This window comes from Rhinopithecus bieti, unplaced genomic scaffold, assembly GCF_001698545.2.
Source record: "Rhinopithecus bieti isolate Rb0 unplaced genomic scaffold, ASM169854v2 scaffold_5882, whole genome shotgun sequence".
Classification (NCBI taxonomy): Eukaryota; Metazoa; Chordata; class Mammalia; order Primates; family Cercopithecidae; genus Rhinopithecus; species Rhinopithecus bieti.
Genome location: NW_016805188.1, coordinates 2008723 through 2029649, shown reverse-complemented (window position 1 = coordinate 2029649; position 20927 = coordinate 2008723). Strand labels below are relative to the sequence as shown.

The 20927-nt window shown below is 40.2% G+C and overlaps 1 protein-coding gene across 1 annotated transcript in view; it reads right to left on the bottom strand.

Annotated features, from left to right (window-relative positions):
• The window catches only part of DNAH11 (dynein axonemal heavy chain 11), a 396815-nt gene that overhangs the window by 11684 nt on the left and 364204 nt on the right, over positions 1-20927 (bottom strand). The window contains exons 73-76 of the mRNA XM_017871552.1: positions 19984-20111; positions 15853-16080; positions 8832-9023; positions 5012-5131 (exon numbers count right to left, since the gene is read on the bottom strand). Coding sequence (XP_017727041.1) covers positions 5012-5131; positions 8832-9023; positions 15853-16080; positions 19984-20111 — 668 coding nt within the window. The remainder of the gene's footprint in view (positions 1-5011; positions 5132-8831; positions 9024-15852; positions 16081-19983; positions 20112-20927) is intronic.

Sequence of the window (20927 nt, the reverse complement as noted above, 5' to 3'; positions counted from 1 at the left end):
ATAAAGTTATCACTTAGCCCAGCAATTCCACTCTAAGGTACATATACAAAAGAAAACATATGTCCACACAAAATTTGTACATAAAAGTTCATAGCAGCATTATTCATAATAACCAAAAAGGAGAAATAACCCAAATGTCCACTGAGAGATGAGATAAACAAAATGTGGTATGTCCACACAATGGAACATTATTCAGACTTAAAAGGAATTGAGTACTGATATATGCTACAGCATGGCTGAAGCTTGAAAACATTATGCTAAATGAAAGAAGGCTATATATTGCATGAAACCATTCATATAAAATGCCCAGATCATGCAAATCTATACAGACAGAAAATAGATTAGTAGCTGCCATGGGCTGGGGAATAGGGGAATATGGGGTGGGAAATAAATGGTGACTGACTGTTAATGGTTACAGGGTTTTTTTGTGGGGGTGGGTAATAAAGCTGTTCTAAAACTGGTAATGGTTGCAGAATATACTAAAGACCTTTGAGTTGTGTAATTTAAATTGGTGTGCAAATTATATCTTAGTAAAACCTTTTAAAAAAATAATCAATAGAATCATGCTCATGCAGAAAGAACCTCCACATCATGAAAATATCATCAAAAATTTGGATGATATTTTTGGGCGTGCACAGTGGCTCATGACTGTAATCCCAGCATTTTGGGAGGCCGAGGCGGGCAGATCACAAGGTCAGGAGTTTGAGACCAGCCTGACCAACATGGTGAAACTCCATCTCTACTAAAAATACAAAAATTCGCCCGGCGTGGTGGTGCATTCCTGTAATCCCAGCTACTCGGGAGGCTGAGACAGGAGAATGACTTCAACCTGGGAGGTGGAGGTTGCAGTGAGCTGAGATCACGCCATTGCACTCCAGCCTGGGAAACAGAGCAAGACTCTGTCTCAAAAAGAAGGAAAAAAAATTGAAATACTCTTTGTTGAAATTGGGGGCAGGGAGAGTTACTAGAAACTGGAGAACCAGCATCCAGCCCACTATGTTGGACTCCATGAGATTATTGTCCTTTTTACATTTTCCTTTCTGGCATTTAATAAAAAACCGGCCCCCACTCCACTACCTCTCCAAGTAGTGTTGGTAATGACAAGAAGCTCCAGTTCATTGTGAGTTTAAACAAATGCATTTGCCCTTGGCCTTCTGGGTCAAAGATACCATGGCCCCAAAGTGCTGTTAGGGATTTTTAGAATTACTCAAGGTTGAATTATCATGGTGTCTTGAGAATAAAAAGGTACACTGGTGATTTTCCAGGCAATACCTTAATTTTACAAATGAATGAACTGAGGCACAGGAAAGCTATGCACAAAGCTAGACAGCAAGTCAGTAGCAGAACCAGAACTCTGGTCTTCCGTATTGCCCGTGTTGTTCTCAGTGTCGGCCTGTACACCATCTACATACAGACACAAGTCATTGTTTTGGTGATCTGTGCTACAAACAGCTCAGCACTACAGCCACGGCAGTATGGTGCAGAGAAAGACCAGCCTTTGGAGTCTGACTGCGAGTTTAAATCATGGTTCAGCTGCTTGACCTCTCTGAGCCTGAGGTTCTTTTTTGATTAAGTGGGATAATACTTACTCTTCCAGATTATAGTAAGAAGAACTCATACATATAAAGTGTGTGGTAATGACCCTTGGCAAAGAGCAGGTATTTGCTAAAGGATTCCCATTGTTATCACAGATTAATGTACAGCCAAGTATTAAATATATATAATGAAAATGTATACTTCATAATAAAAAGATTTCCCATCTATTAAGCATATTGTTCTAGCATTGTACCAAAGTTTAAACCTGACAGCAAACCTGTAAGTTGGTCATTCTTGTTTTGTAGATGATGAAACTGAGGCTAAGAGAGGGTCAATTACATCATACAGCAAATACATAGAGGTACACAGAGGTACTTCAATGGTGTTTTTTGTTTTTGTTTTTTACTTCAAAGCCCAGGTTCTTGTTATTCTATATCACTAAAATAGTTTGTATTATATAACTTTAAGATGACCTGGTACCTTATTCTCTGAAAGTTATTTACTGTATTTCTTAATTAACACTGCCAAATACATGTTTTATGTGAGAAAATGTTTTCTTTCTTAACTTTGGCTGGAGACCCTCTAAGGCCCATGGGAGAACTCTCTGAGTGCAAACTCATTTATTCAACAAGAAACTCACTGATCCTCCTAACAGCAAGATATCACTGAAGGCACTCTTGATTCTTTTGAGAAGAGCAGGAGAACTTTAAACCCCACACCATGAATGTGTTGCTTTTTGATCATGTTCCATTGCAACCAAAGACACTAATTTCCAAATATGTTAAACACTTGTGGAAAGTGGCAAAAAGATGTCCTGCAGATGAAGTGTTAGATCATGTTGCTAATCATATCAACAGCATGAACAGGAGAAACACGCATGAGAACAAAATAACTGGGATTTGCAGCCTCTGACAGCAAGTCAGTTAAGTGCTTTAATTTCCTTTGGTGAGTTGAGGAGGTACCTCTCCAGTGAGGATGCCAGTTTGCAAAGAAGCATTTCGATCCTGAAAACCTCACCAGATCTGTATGGAAGGTCAGGTACCTAAATTTCTGAAGGGCTTACACACACCACTGATGCCCCTTCAGGTTTCATCACCTATATTTATTTTACAGTCATTTGAATGGGAGTTCAGGCTTGTGAAGGTTAATGGACTGCTGCATTTGACAACAGTAATTCTCCCCTCAGCCACAGGCCAGAGCCAGGGGAGGGACCATCCGCGGGAGCTCCTCGCGGGCTCCTTGCCCTCCACCATCATTCAGAGAAATCAGCCTCCGTAAAGGTCGCATGCCTGACACTGTTTAGCTTTCCCATCTCCGTGGTAACTTGCTCCCAGACCTCTCCTGAGGAGTGACTTCCAGTTGTGCTAATTGGAAGTCTCTCTCTGACATGTGAAGTCCTGCTCATTAGAACTAAGGAAAGACCATGAGACTCACAATCAAAAGAAACAATTACATAACATTGTGCATTTTTTGCACTCTCTCCAAATTGTTCCACATTATTAAAATTAGTAACAAAATAATGTTCCCAGTTTTCTATATTACACTAAAATACACTATGTTTTCCTGGTGTATTTTAGTCTAAAGCAGACTAAATATTAGACTAATACGATTTTAGTGATTTAATCTAATATAGACTAAATATTAGACTGATAACATGATTATATTACTTCTCAAAATGAACTTGAGGAAGGTGATCAAATCTATATAATGCTTCTCTGAGGTGAAATTTTCAGAGAAACTATAAATAGGACATTGCTTAAACTATTAAAAGCATTGCTTTAAACATAGTTGGTGTCTCACTCAGCTGGAAATAGACATGATATGGTATACGGGCGCTTTAGGTTTCCAAGAAATAACCAGGAATGGCCATGAACCTGGATGCCATGAGAGAGACAGCATGAGAAAACTACAGCCACCACACTCAGCTTGGGCAGTATGAGAAACAAAAATGGAGTACTTTTTCCAGAAAACACAGCCCCGGACTGGTACCATTTCTACATAGACACGGGATTACTAAGATGAGAAATGGGACAAGGATGCCTGGTCTTTAAAAACTCCTCCTACAGGGGTGATCTGCCTCTTCCTCACGAGAGAAGGAAGAATGAGGCTCTCAAATCACCACACTTGTCTTTTTAACTGACACATAATAATTGTACATATTGATGGAGTACAATGGGATGTTTTGATACATGTATATGTTGTGTAATGATCAAATCAGGTAATTAGCAGGCACAGCATCTTAAATATTTCTTATTTCTTTGGGGTGGGAACATACAAAATCCTCTCCTAGCTATTTTTAGATATACAATATTGTATTGTTGACTGCAGTTACCCTGCTGTGCAATAGGACAGACACTAGAACTTACTCTTCCTTTCTAGGGATGGTAACTTTGTATCCATTGACGATTCATTCCCCATTCTCTCCCCAGTCTCTGGTAACCACTGTTCTATTCACCACTTATAGGAGATCAGCTTTTTAGGAGTCCATGTGAATAAGAACATGTATTTGTCTTTCTGTGGCTGACTTATTTCATTTAACATAATGTCCTCCAGGTTCACCCTGGAGGATCTTCTCTCTTTTAAAAAAACATAACTGTATTACTTTATTATCATACATAAAATATTAACAGGAATTCTATATTACCATGATAGGTTAATGTTAATTTCCCATCGTGTCATAAATGTGCTTTTTTTTTTTTTTTTTTTTTTTTTTTTTTACAGTTCATTTGGAACAAGATCCAAATAAGGTTCTTACCTTGCACTTGGTTGATATAATCTTTTGGACTATCTTGCTAGATTTAATTTTATTTTCAATTGACAAATAATAATTATACATATTTATGGGGCACAGTGTGATGTTTTGATACATGTGTACATCATGGAATGGTTAAATCAAGCTAATTAACAAATGTATCACTTTACATACTTATTCACCACATTTTTCTAGAGCACATATTATAATAGAGTAACTGATACTGGTCAAACTGTAGACTATTCTCTAGGACTTCTATGACAGGCAAAAAAGAAACTTTAGTGAAATGAACTCTGGAATATAAATCAAAAGACTTCTATCAAAAGACGCACACATCTCTTGCCCATGCCAACCTAGTGGCCTGGGGCAAATCCCCATGTTTCAGCATCTCGGCCTATAAAATGGAATAACAGTGTCAGCTCTGCATACCTCATAGGGTTTTTATAAAGAACCGATGAGTCAGTGTATGTGAGGGTGCCTCACGCTGGTACACTCTCTAGCACGCACAGAAATCACCTGGAAGACTTGTGAAAATGCAGATTCTGATTCTGTAGGTCTGGGATGGAACCCGAGATTCTGCTTTTCTAAGAAATTTCCCAAGAGGCCAAGCATCCTCAATAACATTAAGAATTACCCATAGTATAATTCATTTATAAAATTCTTACCAGAATTTTTTCCTCAGTGAAATTAATTTACAAAGTAATTAATTTACAAATGTCTTACCAGAGATGGATTCATGAATTCTTCTAAATATACCCGACACAGTTTGCGATCCCAGTCATCTGTGATGTGGCCTCCATACATGATCTCACCAAAGAGATAACGGAGATCTTCCCACGGGACCTGGGGAGAGAACCACACAAATACTCAACTGCTGGGTGCAGAGTTTGCCTCAGAGTAGCCAACCAGTGGCACGTGTCCCTTTAACACAATGCCCTCCAAGCCTCTGTCAATACAAGGATTTAAAGGTGGTTCAGAAATTATCTAAGTTTCTGCAGATAATTTCTTGGGAGAATTATTTTCAGTGTCTTCTAATATAGTCAGTGAAAATTCACTAACATTGAGCTGTTTATGAAGATTTTTTTTAAGAGATGAGGTCTGGTTTTGTTGCCTAAGCTGGAGTGCAATGGCACAACCACAGATCACTGCAACCTTGAACTCTGCGCCTCCAGCAATCCTCTCTTCTCAGCCTCCCAAGTAACTAAGACTACAGGCACAGGACACCACATCTGGCTAATTTTTTAAAAATTTTGTAGAGACGGGGTCTCACTACGGTGTCCAGGTTGGTCTCGAATTCCTGGTCTCAAGCCATCCTTCCTCCTTGGCCTCTCAAATTACTGGGATTTACAGGCTTGAGCTGCCACGCCCAGCCTTATGCAGATTTTAAAAGAAACTGAGTCATCCCTAGAACATGTTTGCAGGGAAAGTTTATACATTCAAAATCTCATCTAAAAATTGTGAAAGGATGTTGGTTCATAAGGCCTTTGAAGTATGACATGTTTTTATTATCTGATTTATATCAGCTTATATTATCAGATTCAGGAAAAGAAAGCAACATCCACACAATTTGAATTTGGGGTGTATTTAGAATCCTAGTACTTTCCAAAAGTCCAGGCAAACAAATCCCCTTGCCACAGATGGAGTTGAGGGCTTGTCTTATGGCACAACTGGCCTAATGATTGTTGTAAGGGTTGTAACTAATGACTTTACCATGTTTTATTCAAGAAATCACTGTATCTCCTCTCTATTTGGCTGAGCAGGGTTTGAAGCCTCTCTTTACTACCCTTTAGCTTCTTCTGGGTTTGCAAAACATGCCAGTGTGTGATGAAGCCTTTCTAGACAGGAACCTTTACCCCCTCGGGGGCAGTATACTGCCTCCCAACAGTTCAAGTAAAAACGTAATTATAGCCTTCGCTTGTTGCATGATGTGACAGAACAGAACAAGTAAAATTGCTTCAACTATGCCAATGTACTTGCTACAAGTTTATTTGAATTTGAATAAATGAACTTCAAATATGTCTTTTAAGCTGGGTTGAGGTGAATGAAAAATAAGAGAGGGGTGCCTAGACCACAACATGCTCTCTCAACCACTGCATGGACTACCTTCCAAATAGCTGAAATGGATGGAAAACAAAGGCTTCTGACTTTTAGTTCTTTGTCCGCTTACATTTAATTGATGCTTGCTACACATTTCAGTATTCAATATGTATCTCTTTTCAATTTTTATTTAACTAGGGATCTGTTTTTTTCAATAATTATTTATTTCAATAATTATCTGTTCTTTTCGATAATTATTTAGCTAAGGATTTGCTCTTTCCTCTTGTTTTTGAGACAGAGTTTTGTTCTGTTGCTCAGGCTGGAGTGCAGTAGTATGATCTCAGCTTACTGCAACCTCCACCTCCAGGGTTCAAGCAATCCTCTCACCTCAGCCTCCTAAATAGCTAGAACTACAGGCACACACCACCATGCCCAGCTAATCTTTTCTATTTTTTATAGGGACTGGGTTTCCCCATGTTGCCCAGGCTGGTGTAGAACTTCTGGACTCAAGCTATCCTCCCGCCTTGGCCTCCCAAAGTGCTGGGATTATAGGCATGAGCCATCATGCCTGGCCTCAGATCTATCCTTTTCAATAATAGATTCTCTTTCCCTCAATCCTGGTCTTTGTTTTTTACATATACTTTCTGGAAAAGGGCATTTTGTACAACTAAACATGTGCTCACAGGAATTTAATTCCCAAATCCTGATAAGGCGCTTTGTGATGTGCAGAAAATGACTAAGGTCAAGACACCTGAGAAACATGAGAATGTGTTAAAAACTTAAGGCTGTGCTGATCCTGGAGCCCCAGGATGAAAAAAAGCAGGACACCATGCGACTCAGTTGGTCAAGTGGTGTTTCCAAGACTCAGGATGCAAGAGCTGGAGAGAAACGTATGTGTCCACTTCCCTCTTCCTCCCCTTCCTTTCCACCTCAACTGTGTATAGGATTCAGCTGAAATACGATTCTATTCCTGGTCTCAGCCTCACAGGACAGTTATGAAGGACTTGAATCAAAGTCTTAAATGGTCCATTCCTTTTCCTACCTAGAACTATTATAATTTTAAGTGTAATAGTTTAGACAAAATGTGCTGGGAATCAACACAAAACTAGTACTATTAGAATGGTCAAAATATGCTCAAAGTTTTCAGAATTACTTTTTAATTCTATAAATTAAAAAATGAGGCCGGGCATGGTGTCTCACACCTGTAATCCCACCACTTTGGGAGGCCGAGGCAGGCGGATCATGAGGTCAGGAGATCAAGATCATCCTGGCTAACACAGTGAAACCCCATCTCTACTAAAAATACAAAAAAATTAGCCAGGCATGGTGGCAGGTGCCTGTAGTCCCAGCTACTCAGGAGGCTGAGGCAGGAGAATGGTGTGAACCCGGGAGGCAGAGCTTGCGGTGAGCCAAGATTGTGCCACTGCACTCCAGCCTGTGAGACAGAGTGAGACTCCGTTTCAAAAAAAAAAAAAGAGAGAGAGAGATGGAACACTGAACATCAAATACCATATTAAAACCATTTATTTTGGATACAACTTATTTAAAATTTGTTCCTTAGGAAAATACACCTATGTTAGGTACCAAGGGTATCTATTCTAATAGCAATCAAATCACCACTGAAGCTTGAGAAAACTGACAACAAAAATTATAACAATTGTTACTGAAGGAACATAAAACAATAGTTTCCATTTAGAAACAGAGACGGGTGATTTTTAAAACGCTTTATAGAAAATGTGGCCTAGAGTACAACACTTGATTGGTTTTGACACATGTATCCTAGTTTCAACGGATTTAACTTAATGAAAGTTTCCCTTGTGAGGACTAAGCTAGAAAATCCTTAGGAATGAATGGTTCTTGCTTTTTGAAATCCAATCATTGGGTTGATGAGAATTTACACAAATGTTCTTGATGAGGCATTCCCATTCCCATCTGTAAAACACATTTTAGCTACGAAATAAAATCATTCATCTACCTTTAACTTCAAATCAAGGGGAACATTACTGAGAAAGTCACAACAAGGTGGCATCCTTAATACATAATAATGACATATGCAGGAAATGCACCATTATTTATACATGTGACGTGCTGTAAATTGCTTCCATCATCAGAACTAATTGTAGTGATTATTAATGCAGTGTTATGAACTGTCAGAATTGCTGTATGTAATTACATTTGTGCAAATGCTTCATTACCTGCCTAATGAATCTGGCATATACGCACATGTAAACCACTGTTTTTGTTAACATAATGAAGGACATTTTTTTTTTTTTTGGCACTAAGCTGCTGATGTAGAACTGGTTTGACCTATCTTAGGAAGTTCGAATATCCACTGCTGGAAAACCTTTGATCTGGTTTATTTTCATACTTGGCAGAAGATACATACATAGTGTCGGCTATTTCAATAATAGCTTCAAAAGAGAAATTATGGTTAATTTTGATAGTGCCCAAAGACTGACAGTTTTGTAAACTCCTTGGAAGAGGTTATTTGACCACCAGCACCTACTTTAGGGTTTGCCTCTAAGTAGTTGTAGAGGACATTGGCACAAATGGTGAGGTCTCCAGGATTAAAAGGATAGTTTCGGCTCCAGCCCTGGGGGCCAAACCTCAGTCTCCCAGCAACACAGGCATGGAAGTAGCAGAGAGAAAAGAGGATGCTTTTAAACTCCTGCTCCTTGGAGCATATTTCAAGTGTATCCTGGGAGAAAAGAGAAGAAATACTTGATTATTTATCCATCTGTATGGTTTCCAAGAGCAACGGTGTGAGTTTTCAATATCTTGTAAAGAACTTTGAGAGCAAGATACGACAGAGGTAACATGTAGTTTTCAGCATGGCTACTTATCCTATGAGAGCACAACAGGAGACGATTGGGCATTTGCCAGTCTGTTGGCCTAAGAGGAATACTTTTATTTTGCTTCAGTCATGCTTCTAAATGCTTCTAAGTTCACTAGAAAATGAGTCACTTCATTTTAACCATTTCATACTGCTTGACATCATTTTCCCCTGCAAAAGTTTCCTTGTAGAATCTGGATGACATAAAGCCATCATCTTGATTTCATCACTGTAGTAGAATGCTATTAGAGTCTGGAGAATGCTAGTTAACCACAGCTATCCATTCTTCCCTAGTTCCACTGCAGTAGAGATCGCCTGGGCACACGGACACCCATGACTGTTTCCCAGCCTCCCTTGAAGACATTTGTGTCATAAGACCAAATTTTTGCCAAAAGAATTTCAGCTGAAGTGTTGTGTATAACTTCCAGGTCATTTGCTGAAAATGAAATTGCTTGTGTTGTCACTCTTCCCTTTCTCCTGACCCCCCCCTTTTTTTTTTTTTTTGACATGGAGTCTTGCTCTGTCACCCAGGCTGGAGGGCAGTGGCACCATCTCAGCTCATTGCAACCTCTGCCTCCTGGGTTCAAATAATTCTGCTCCTGAGTAGCTAGGATTACAGGTGCATGCCACCACACCCAGATAATTTTTGTATTTTTAGTAGAGATGGGTTTTCACCACATTGGCCAGGCTGGTCTTGAACTCCTGTCCTCAGGTGATCCACCCTGCTTGGCCTCCCAAGGCGCTGGGATTATAGGCATGAGCCACGGGGCCCAGCGAACTCTTTTCTTTTCTATGGCTAGAAATGATGACGATTGGACAAGTCTGGAAACCTTGAGTCAGGTATGGCAGAGGCACCCATCAGTCTGGGCGTGTGAATGATCTCATGGAACAAAGCTGCCTAATATGTGAGAGAAAAAAAACTCCTATCTTGTTTGAATTCCTAGAGCTTTGATTCTCTTTCTTACAGCAGCTTAGCCTGTACCTTTAATAAAACCATCATGACACATTATTTCCTTCCAATGAACTAAAAGTAAAATTCATTGTTGGGATGGCTAGGTGACATACGGAAAATTGGGAAACACGTGTCTAGACCTGTGAGGTTGTTTTTATTTTTGGTTTTGCTTTTTTGAGACGGAGCCTTGCTCTGTCACCCAGCGCCCAGGCTGGAGTGCAGTGGCACTATCTCGGCTTACTGCAACCTCCGCCTTCCGGGTTCCAGTGATTCTTCTGCCTCAGCCTCCCAAGTAGCTGGGACTACAGGCATGTGCCACCATATCCAGCTAGTTTTTGTATATATTTTTAAATAGAGATGGGATTTCACCAAATTGGCCAGGGTGGTCTCAAACTCCTGACCTCATGATCCACCCACCTCGGCCTCCCGAAGTGCTGGGGTTACAGACGTGAGTCACTGCGCCCAGCCTAGACCTGTGAGATTGTTTTGAGAATGCAGATGGAAAGTGGAATCCTGGAATGCCACATTGATATGGTTAATGCTCAACAGCCGTAAAATTAAAAGGAGAAAAACAGCTGTCCAATCTATGGCTTAAAAGTCATATTTCACCCATGTTCAGATTTGGCAGTTCTGTGAGGCAAGGAAAGGAAGTTGAGGACTACTCCTTCAATTGGCATTGAGCAACAGGGGAGGAAGAGGTCAAAATCTGCCCTTCCCTGCCTAGTCCTTTAAAATGGGCAAACTATAGCCAGTTCACATTTGAAATGGATCTGACAACTTGGGCCATACATGAAGTATAAATAGAACCAGTGAGTAGGAGTTCAGACTAGTCTTCCAGAGGACTTGTGGTACTAAACCAAGACCAGATTTGTTCTGTGTAGGCCAGGACCAGAGAGCTTAGTTTCTTTAGACAGTGCTTTTAGCAGAATCCAGGGCTTCTACCAAATATGGTTCTAGAATTGGCCAGGAAGCATGTAGTGCAGATCCAATTAAATCACTAGGTCACTCTAAATCATTAGGCCATTTTTAGGTCATTTATGGGGCTTGGAAATATACAATCATTAAAAAATAACTTTTCCACAAATAAAGGGCAAGCTTGTGAAGGCAGAAAAGAGAAATTGTATAACTGGAATTAACCTTGAAGGGTATAAAAGAATATTAGTTTTAAATGTAAGAAAATCTAGGAGATCCATATAAGTGTCAAAATTTCACTTTGGAATTATGATCTAACAAATCACTTAATACCTTTCTAAATTACAGGTAGTCCACATAAAACCCAAGGCACTACAATAATTAAGCACATCACTTCAATCTTTATTTTATATAACTGACTTGGCTTTATCCTCAGTGTTGAAAGAAACAAGTCAATCCATTTCATTGTGCTCTGATAACATAAACGATGTAGGAAGAAAATATGAATCAGGCTTTCTGAAGAAAAGGTATGAGTCTACCTACCAATCCACATTTCAGGCCAGTGGTATTTTTGCAAACCAAGTGATAAGTAAATTAATATTTTATAAATACAGACTGCATTGTGAACAGAGAACACGCATCTGCATACACATAATAGTGCTATTTGTACACAATCACCAATTTTATATGCACAATGATCAATTACTTGTTTTTGCCTGCAAATTTTACAGAAACAGAAATCTATATTCTTACTCTAAAAAATATAGTTATCTGGGTGTGAAGGGAGCCAAAAGAGTACTCCTTTATGACATCTTCCTCAAGAGGCTCTTTAGCTGAAAGGTGTAGGTAGATGGCATCCGACAAGAAATGGTTCTTTATGCCTTGGTCACTTAATTAAATTTACAAAAATATTATGCAATGCTAGGGATAATAAAGCACTAGTATTAAACAAACTGTTCATTTTGAATACACACGCCAAAATTTGGAGGTAAATTCTAGTTTGAGAGGAAAGATTAAAAATATGGATTTAAAAATCAGCCAGGCATAGTGGCATATGCCTGTAGTACCAGCTACTCAGGAGGCTGAGGTAGGAGGATTACTTGAGCCCGGGAGTTCAAGGCTGCAGTGAGCTGTAAGTGTGCCACTGCGCCTCAGCCTGGGTGACAGAGCAAAAAAGAAAAAGAAAAAAAAAAAGGATTTAATTAGATTTGAAAAATATCCTAGCAGTACAGTTGACTTGTATAAACCTCTTGAATATTTTACTCCACTGTGAGGGACACCCAGGCAACAAGAACAACTGATCCTCATTTACCTAACCCATATGGGTAACAAGAGATATAGCATTCATCACTCTATCCATAGACAGGCTTTAACAAGATTGGACCACAGCAGCAACACAGAAGACCCAGGATAATACAAGGAGATGTGGGAAAGGACATCTGGGATGGAGACTGCTGATTGCCTTCCTTAAAAAGTCTTCTTGCTAATTTTTAGCTGGGCATATGGTTGCTTAAGATAAATTCACTTTTCCTAGCCTCTCTTGCAGCTAGGTAATGCAATGTGACTAAGTTTGACCAATGAGATGAAAGGAGAATTTCTGTATGCTAACTTGTAGGAAGCACTTGCACACCAACGCAAACACAGTATTTTTTCTTTTGTCATCTTCTTTGTTTCTTCTTTCTTCCTCCTGTCAGGAATGTGGATATGGGGGCTAAAACTCCTGCAGTCACCTGGGACCATGACAACCCCATTCTAGAAATAGTGAACCATAAAGAGCCAGACTGGGCCGGGCGCGGTGGCTCAAGCCTGTAATCCCAGCACTTTGGGAGGCCGAGAAGGGCGGATCACAAGTTCAGGAGATCGAGACCATCCTGGCTAACACGGTGAAACCCCGTCTCTACTAAAAAATACAAAAAAATTAGCCGGGCGAGGTGGTGGGCGCCTGTAGTCCCAGCTACTCGGGAGGCTGAGGCAGGAGAATGGCGTGAACCCGGGAGGCGGAGCTTGCAGTGAGCTGAGATCCGGCCACAGCACTCCAGCCTTGGCGGCAGAGCGAGACTCCGTCTCAAAAAAAAAAAAGAGCCAGACTGATGACAATTTGTGGTAACACATGAGTTCTGAATGGACTATCTGTAAAACTGTCGTGTGGCAGAACTACTTTTTGGCCTTGTGTATAAGCCACTGTTATTTTATAAGAACTTCTTTCAAAAGTAGCCAACCCAACATTCTAACTGATAAAAGGGTAATGGGAACTTATTCACAGAGAGCCAGGGAGCACAGGCTAAATCCCTTGAATTATATAATCTGATTAAAAACTGCATTTTGTTTTCTAACATACTGACAGGTCAGCATTCATAAAAGACTCTACCATTTTAGATTTCCTGCAGAGTTTTTATTTTGTTGGTTGGTTCTGGCTAAAATAGGTTTGATGAGAAGATTATTTAGTGAATCACTTTGGTTATCTTTGCTTTTGCTACTTATTAAGTTCACTCGTAATATTTCAGAGGATCCTCTCCACTAAATAAGAAATATTCTTCCTTCAAGTTCCTAAAAGTCTTTTCAATAAATGTAACCTTCAATTAATAAAAGTGGCTTTCCAGATAGCAGTCAAAAGAACTGACAAGTTCATGAAAAGACTAGAACAGGAGTTCTTAACTAGGGAATTCATGCATAGGCTTTGGGGGAATCTGTGAATCTTCATCATTATATGCAACATATTTTTAACAGTTATTATTTATTATTTTTTGAGACACTGTCCCGCTCTGTTGCCCAGGCTGAAGCACAGTGGTGTGATCATAGCTCACTGCAGCCTCGAACTCCTGGGCTCAAGTGATCCTCCTCTCAGCCTCCTAAAGTGCTGGGATTGTAGGCGTGAGGCACTGTGTCTGGCCCAATATGCAGTACATCTTCGAATGTGTATTTCCCTGGGGAGAGTGTCTATAGTTTTATGAGATTCTCAACGTGATCTTTACCAAAAAAACAAAACAAATGAACAAAAAAGCTGAAAGATAATTGGGCTGAAGCGTATTTGTTCATGAAATGTTCACTTTCATGAATAAAGATAATTATTTCAGGGAGTAGAGAAGTCCTATTTAAATAAATCAAATTCCTCTTTGTACTTACTTTGGGGAATAACTTGAAAATGTCATAAATAGCCAGAAATTATAAATTAAGGGATGATTAAAAACATGTATGTCTGTCATAGTGGATTACATAAGGCATATTGCAAATATTTAATAGTTTCAAAAGATTTTTTGAGTCCTACTATTTACACAATCTTCTGTCTATATATAGGATACAAATTACTCAATTATTTAATGAAGTAATTAACTGCATTCTTCAACACTGTATTCTTCGGTAGTCAATTATCATAATTCCTTCATAATGTTGGTTTAGGTATTGACCCAAAAACTACCAGAAACGAAGTTAAGGATGTTGACATGCTTCACAGAAAACGACATTTCTAGGAGGGGGTTGAATATTTATCACCAAATCATATGTATTTCCTCTTCAGAGTTCATTCTACTCTCCTAACAAGAATGCGATTTATCAAGGATTTCCAAAAAATTCGTGGAAGGAAGGAAGATCTCAGAGCAATAGCAAGAACGGAAACTGAAAGACTTGATAATGATATTGATAAACAGGATAGTTTGGGTAAAAAGAGTAATGGTAATAAAGGTGTCATTAATTTATATATGTATTCGGCCAGGTGTGGTGGCTCACACCTGTAATTCCAGCACTTTGGGAAGCCAAGGTGAGCAGATCACCTGAGGTCAGGAGTTCGAGATCAGCTTGGCTAACACGATGAAACCCTGTCTCTACTAAAAATACAAAAGTTAGCCAGGCATGGTGGTGGGCGCCTGTAATCCCAGCTACCCGGGAGGCTGAGGCAGGAGAATCACTTCAACCTGGGAGGCTGAGGTTGCAGTGAGCCAAGATTGTGCCATTGCACTCCAGCCTGGGCACAAGAGCAAAACTCTGTCTCAAAACATAAATACATACATACATACATACATACATGAATTTTTTTGTCTTATCTTGGAAAAACATGAAAATATAAATAAGGTGTCATAGATATAACCTAGAAAGAGGGCTTTAAATTTACTCATATCAAACGAGGGCTAAAACATTACACTGAAACTTTTACCATGTCATTACTGTCGCCATGATCAACAATAACAACAATGACTTCTCCTCTTTCTGTGGTCAGAGATACTAGTCTGCCACATTTGTTTTCAAGAAGCAAGTTCCAGCCGGGCGTGGTGGCTCGTGTCTGCAATCCCAGCACTTTGGGAGGCCGAACGAAGCAGGTGAATCACCTGAGGTCAAGAGTTCAAGACCAGTCTGGCCAACATGGTGAAACCCCATCTCTACTAAAAACACAAAAATTAGCTGGGTGTGGTGGTGTGCACCTGTCATCACAGCTACTCAGGAGGCTGAGGCAGGAGACATGCTTGAACCTGGGAGGCGGAAGTTGCAGTGAGCCAAGATCATGCCACTGCACTCCAGCCTGGGCGACAAAGTGAGACCCTGTCTCAAAAAAAAAAAAAAAAAGCAAGTTCCTTAAGAAGTTACCTAGTTTGCTTTCCCTACACAGTAGCTGAAGTTTTCTGAGTGTTAGGGTGAAACTTAAATATATTTACTGGTCATTAGAATAGGAAATGATGGGGCAATTCTTTCAAGAGATTAAAACACACCCACCCCAACCCCTCCACACGCGAACACTGAGAACTTGTTTCATCCCTCTCGATGACATGCCTGGGTTGATGCTGGGCCCACAGTGAGAAGACTCTGACTTCACTGTCTGCCTAGTATGCTTCACTTTCTTACCTGATCAAAGTTGTAGAGGGCGGCATGCAAATTGGCCAGCATCCCTGTGGGAGGTTCATTAGTGATCTTAATGGAATTTTCTAGGAGTCCTTGAGGGATGATATGCTCATCTGGTGTAGGTGCTGACTCAGCACTCATGAAAACCCTGTAATCTCTGTGGCTTCCTTGACTGAATCTTTCAAGGAGCTTCTCCAAGGTTCCTAGCCACTTGGCTACCAGATGAACATTCTGAAAGATAGTATGGTGTGTAATTCCTGTGAAGGTGAGGCATATTACTTGCATTATAAGATTACATTTTCCTATATATAATTGCACTGAAAACTCAGAGAACCATGATTCAATATTTCCTTTATCAATACATCACAAAAAGAAAAAAAAAAGCCAAAAGGAAATTGAACCTTGAACATATTAAATGTTGCCAATCAACACAGATGATCTTTGTAACCCAAAATCTCCATACAATACACATACCTACTTCAAACACCCACCAGTCACTTCTGAGATGGAGTTGCCTAGTACTTTTCTTTGTTATGGTTCAAATCCAATTACTGAGATGTATCGGGGTTAGTTTGAGAAAATATGAAAACTAAAAGCCAGAAATGTGCCTGATCATCCACTTCATTGGTTTCTGATGGAAACCTCTTCTACTCAAACTTCTGCTCATAAGCATATGGACTCAAAAGGATACAAGGGAAGCAAGGCTAGCTGAAAGAAAGCAATCATTCATTGTTAAGATACTTTGTGTATTCCTAACAGATGATCTTCCTTAAATCCTAGGGCTGTCAGAAATCACACACAAAAAATTAAATGCCACCACCATCATCATTCTTTGCTTTTCCATTTTATGATTCACATATTTGCTCCTGCAATACCAAACACCCACAGGGTATAGCTTGGTAGTTGGTGCTGGGAGGGAGGCATAAAGGCTGCACCTTACCCGCTCTCTGGCTTTGGAGAAGTCCTTGATATAGTAATTGAAACATCACACCCAGATATATATAATTATTTCCAACAAAGAAAAACATTTAAGATCACAACAGCCACAAAAATACACAGAATGAAGGCAAATGTGGAACAAAATAATAATGCAGGTATTCTTTTTTAAAATTTCTATTGCAGAAAGACCTAAGCCAACTCAGTCATTCACATTATTGGCTTTTATTCCCTTGGCAAATAATGAACATTGGTAGATGTGATGGGCTGAATTGTGTACCCTCAAATTCATATGTTGAAGTCTCAACCCCCAGCATCTCATAATGTGACTGTATTTGGAAATAGGGTCTTTACAGAGACGATTAAAGCTAAATGTGGTCCTTATGAAGGGTCTTAAACTAATATGACTGATGTCTTTACGAGAAGAAGGGATTAGGACTCAGAAACACAGAAGACACAAAAAGTTGGCCGTCTACTCTAGCACAGTAATACAGTAGGTAAGGGCTCTACGTTCCTTCCTTTACATGCTTGTTAACACGTTATAAGGAAAGAGTATTTCTCACTCCTAATTGTGCCAATCATAAAAGAAAACAAAAGAAACAATAATAAAACCTGCTTTGTAAACTCAATTATATCTTCATTCTCTGTCTTATGGGGTACAGCAGTACCTTACTTGAAAAGTTTACTTGAAACAAATGTAAAAATATTCAAGGCAGTGACTTTGGAGTTACTGAAGGGGACAGAAAAACCTCCAAGCGAGCCATCGTGGAGCACAGGCACACGTCGGAATCTAGCTTGGCCGCTCTTCTTGAGGGTACTGGCTTCGGGACTGGCTAGATTCTTATGCCTATTTTTCCAAGAACAGCAATGCTTGTTTAGACAATCTATATGTCTTGGAAACACATGAAAAATGGTCATTTTGCCCTTGAAAATGGTTTTTAGTATGCTATGTTAATTTACAAACCTTCTGGTGTGCATATGAGATAAAGATAGTTTCCAGCCTGCTACTTTTATGATAGTTTTCTTTGGAACGTGGGCTTTTGATTAACTACTATCTAAACACCTTTAGAGGACTCTATCTAATCATAATAATTGATCATATTGGGGCTTGGGTAAGAACTAATTAACATGTACATACATATCATATACCCATATTAATATAATTTAATGTAAATTATGAACAGTATAACAAGTTTCCATTATGTTTGTCTTCTCTTTCTTCAAAGTCCTGCTTCTCTTTTTCCTGCTGATCAAATGATACTAGAAACTTCTAGACACTGGGATGGCCTAAAGCCTGGTATAATCTCTCCTTACCAATTACTCTATGTGGGTACGGGGATGGAGAGTGAAGAGGTTTAAACAGTTACATTCTTGGTTACCGGCTTAGCCCTAAGAACAAAAATCAATGGTCTGAAACAAATATCCAAAAGTAGATCCTTGACAAAATAAGATCTTTTACGTTTTTTTTTAATGTTAAAACTTACAACTCGCAATTTTAGGGACAACAAGTAACTCAGCATAGGTACAAAAAGTAATGGAAACAGTTTATTTTGAATATGTTCTTTTGAGGATGACTATAGCCCTCCTAATGGTCTCTCCAGTCTGAGCCACTGGGAGCATGGGAACGCTCAAAGAGCTCTTTCCTTTCTGAGACAATCTTAAAATTTACCAAACTGTCTAAGCCTCAACTGTTTTCTCTGAAAAAGCCAACCCTCCTGTGTTTCTGATTCTGAGCCTCAGAAGGGGATGCACTACACTGCCCTCAAGTCCCCTTACAAAGGTCTCTATTAAGGCCTCATCGAAGCAGTGGGTATTGTCCCAGAAGGTTACATTCCTGCAATCATAAGCCTGCTTGGACTCTGGAAGCTTCTTTATGAACCCAGTTGCATTTCAAGCACAAATGCCAAAGGCACCGAGTCTGGATACTGGAGACACTAAGGGAGGCCAATGCTGTATCTTGCATGAGGGTGGCTATTTTCAGGAATGTCACCTGTTGCCAAACAGATCTAGTCTCAAGTACTAGCTCTGCCGTCCAACCAGGTGTGTGGCCTTGAGGCTCTCCAGCTACTAGGGTGCTCACTTTTCTCATCTTTATATGGAGAATGACGACTCCTACCCTTGGAGCTTTGTTGTAATGATTCGAGATAAGGTAGCCTGTGAATTGCCTACTGACGAGAAACTTTGCATGACTGAGCTGAAAACTAAACAGCCATTCCTAGACCTGCTGAGACAGCTAGCAGAGCTTGCTGTGGATGGAGTCAGCACATTTCTCAGGTGTCCCCTAATGCTGGCCTTTGCTCCACTGGTTCCTGTAATACTCAGCCAAGGGGGCCATCCCAGAGGACACTGGGGTGGGAGAACCATAGGTCTGTATGATGCTTGCCTGAGAAGGGATAAAGGAGTTTTCTACCCAAATTTCTTTAATTTATAATCAAAGGGAATGTTACACACTAGGTAGAGGCAGAGTTGGACTTGTATGAGATAATGATTAACGCAGAAGCCCCAGGTATTGGGGAGGGTCCCCAGAGAATCTCTGACCTGCCTATGCATTGGGAGAACGCAGTGGAGCCATAGGAAATTGGCACCATTTGCAGCGAGGAGGAGCCTGGCCTCTATAGCTCCTGTGTGGTGGCCTGGTATTCAATCTGTGAGGTCGGGGTGTGTTAGCAGGATCCCCTCTCACTTTGCTGAGAGTATTTTTTTTTCTTTTTCACTCAATAAATTCCATTCCCCCTAACCTTCAATGTGTCTGTGTTCCTAGTCGTTTCTGGTTGTGTGACAAGAACCCGGTTTTAACTGAGCTAAGGAGCAAAATTCTGCAACAATAATATACATTAAAAAGAGTTCTGTCGACTCTAACGTCAACCCAGATACTATGATAACAGTGTTGGCAATCTAAACAAGCCTATTTGTTCTTAGGCAGTATTGAGTGTTCCAGATATCTCTAAGTGAAGGGAATGATGAAGCTCTTCCTAACAGTTTTAATTTTAAAGCACAGTGGCTAGACAGTCTCTCAGAAGATGACAGCCATCACTGTCCGCAGAGCCCCTCACCGTCTTTGCAGGCACCATGAACACTGACAGAACTGGTTGGACTCTGCAAATCGCCATGTTAATGGGGCATTCTGATGGGCTGGAGAGCTCTGCCCTGGCCCTCCTGTGCTTATGCCCAGTGTCTTCACTGAAACTTAATACTCACTTGGAGGATGACCCAGTGTCCTCCTTTGGAAGCTTTCTCCAGTGCCATTTCTGCCACCATCTCCTGACCTTGTCCTAAAGACACGTTGTGGAATTTTCCAGAGTCAATTGTAAAGCCAAGTCTTTTGCCTGTGGGAGAATATACCATGGTAAGAGGAAACATCTATGTAGGAGGGTAAGAGGAGCCTGGAATTCTGTGGTCTAATGCACATCTGTGGTCACCGCAGCCATCTTCTGGGTGACTGTCCTGAAGAATCCAAATGAAACTTCTGTTGTATCCACAAGCAGCATTTTGAGCTCTCCGCAGCTGCCTCATTGCAAGCATTAGAAAAGCCTGTGAAAGCCAGTTCCTTTGGTTTTATGATAATGAAGCTTTTGACATTTTGATAGATGGCAGGCATTGTTATGGAGCTTTATAAACTCTTGCAGGAGTAGCAAAGCATTTCTCTCATAAAAAAGAGCAACATGTGGTAGATATCATTCACATCATTTTTTTCAATGGATCTGTTCATTGGGTAAATGCACAAGCCTCTCACCTTGTGAGGCTGCATTTAAATTGAGCACAGTCAGGTCACAGCTATATTAACCTGGTATTCTTGGTGCAGGCCGTGGGGAATGGTAATCCAGAACACAAAGGCGACAGTGCCTTGTGCAATCAAATACACTTGCTCTAATGACCATTATTTAGTCACAGGGGGCACAAGATTACATGAGCATGGGGGAAAATTGCCCTCTGGCCCTCATATAGTCAAAAGGTGGAAAACAGTACAAAGGAAACTTGCATTATGCCAGCCAGAGGAATGTTCCATTTCAACATTTCTTCAGACTATGGTGTTATTAGCTTTACATTTTCCATACATCCAATCTTCAACAACAACAAAAAAGAAACTAAGACCACTGTGAACTGAAAGGAAGGGAAGGGGGTGGGAGGTGAAAGGGAGGGAG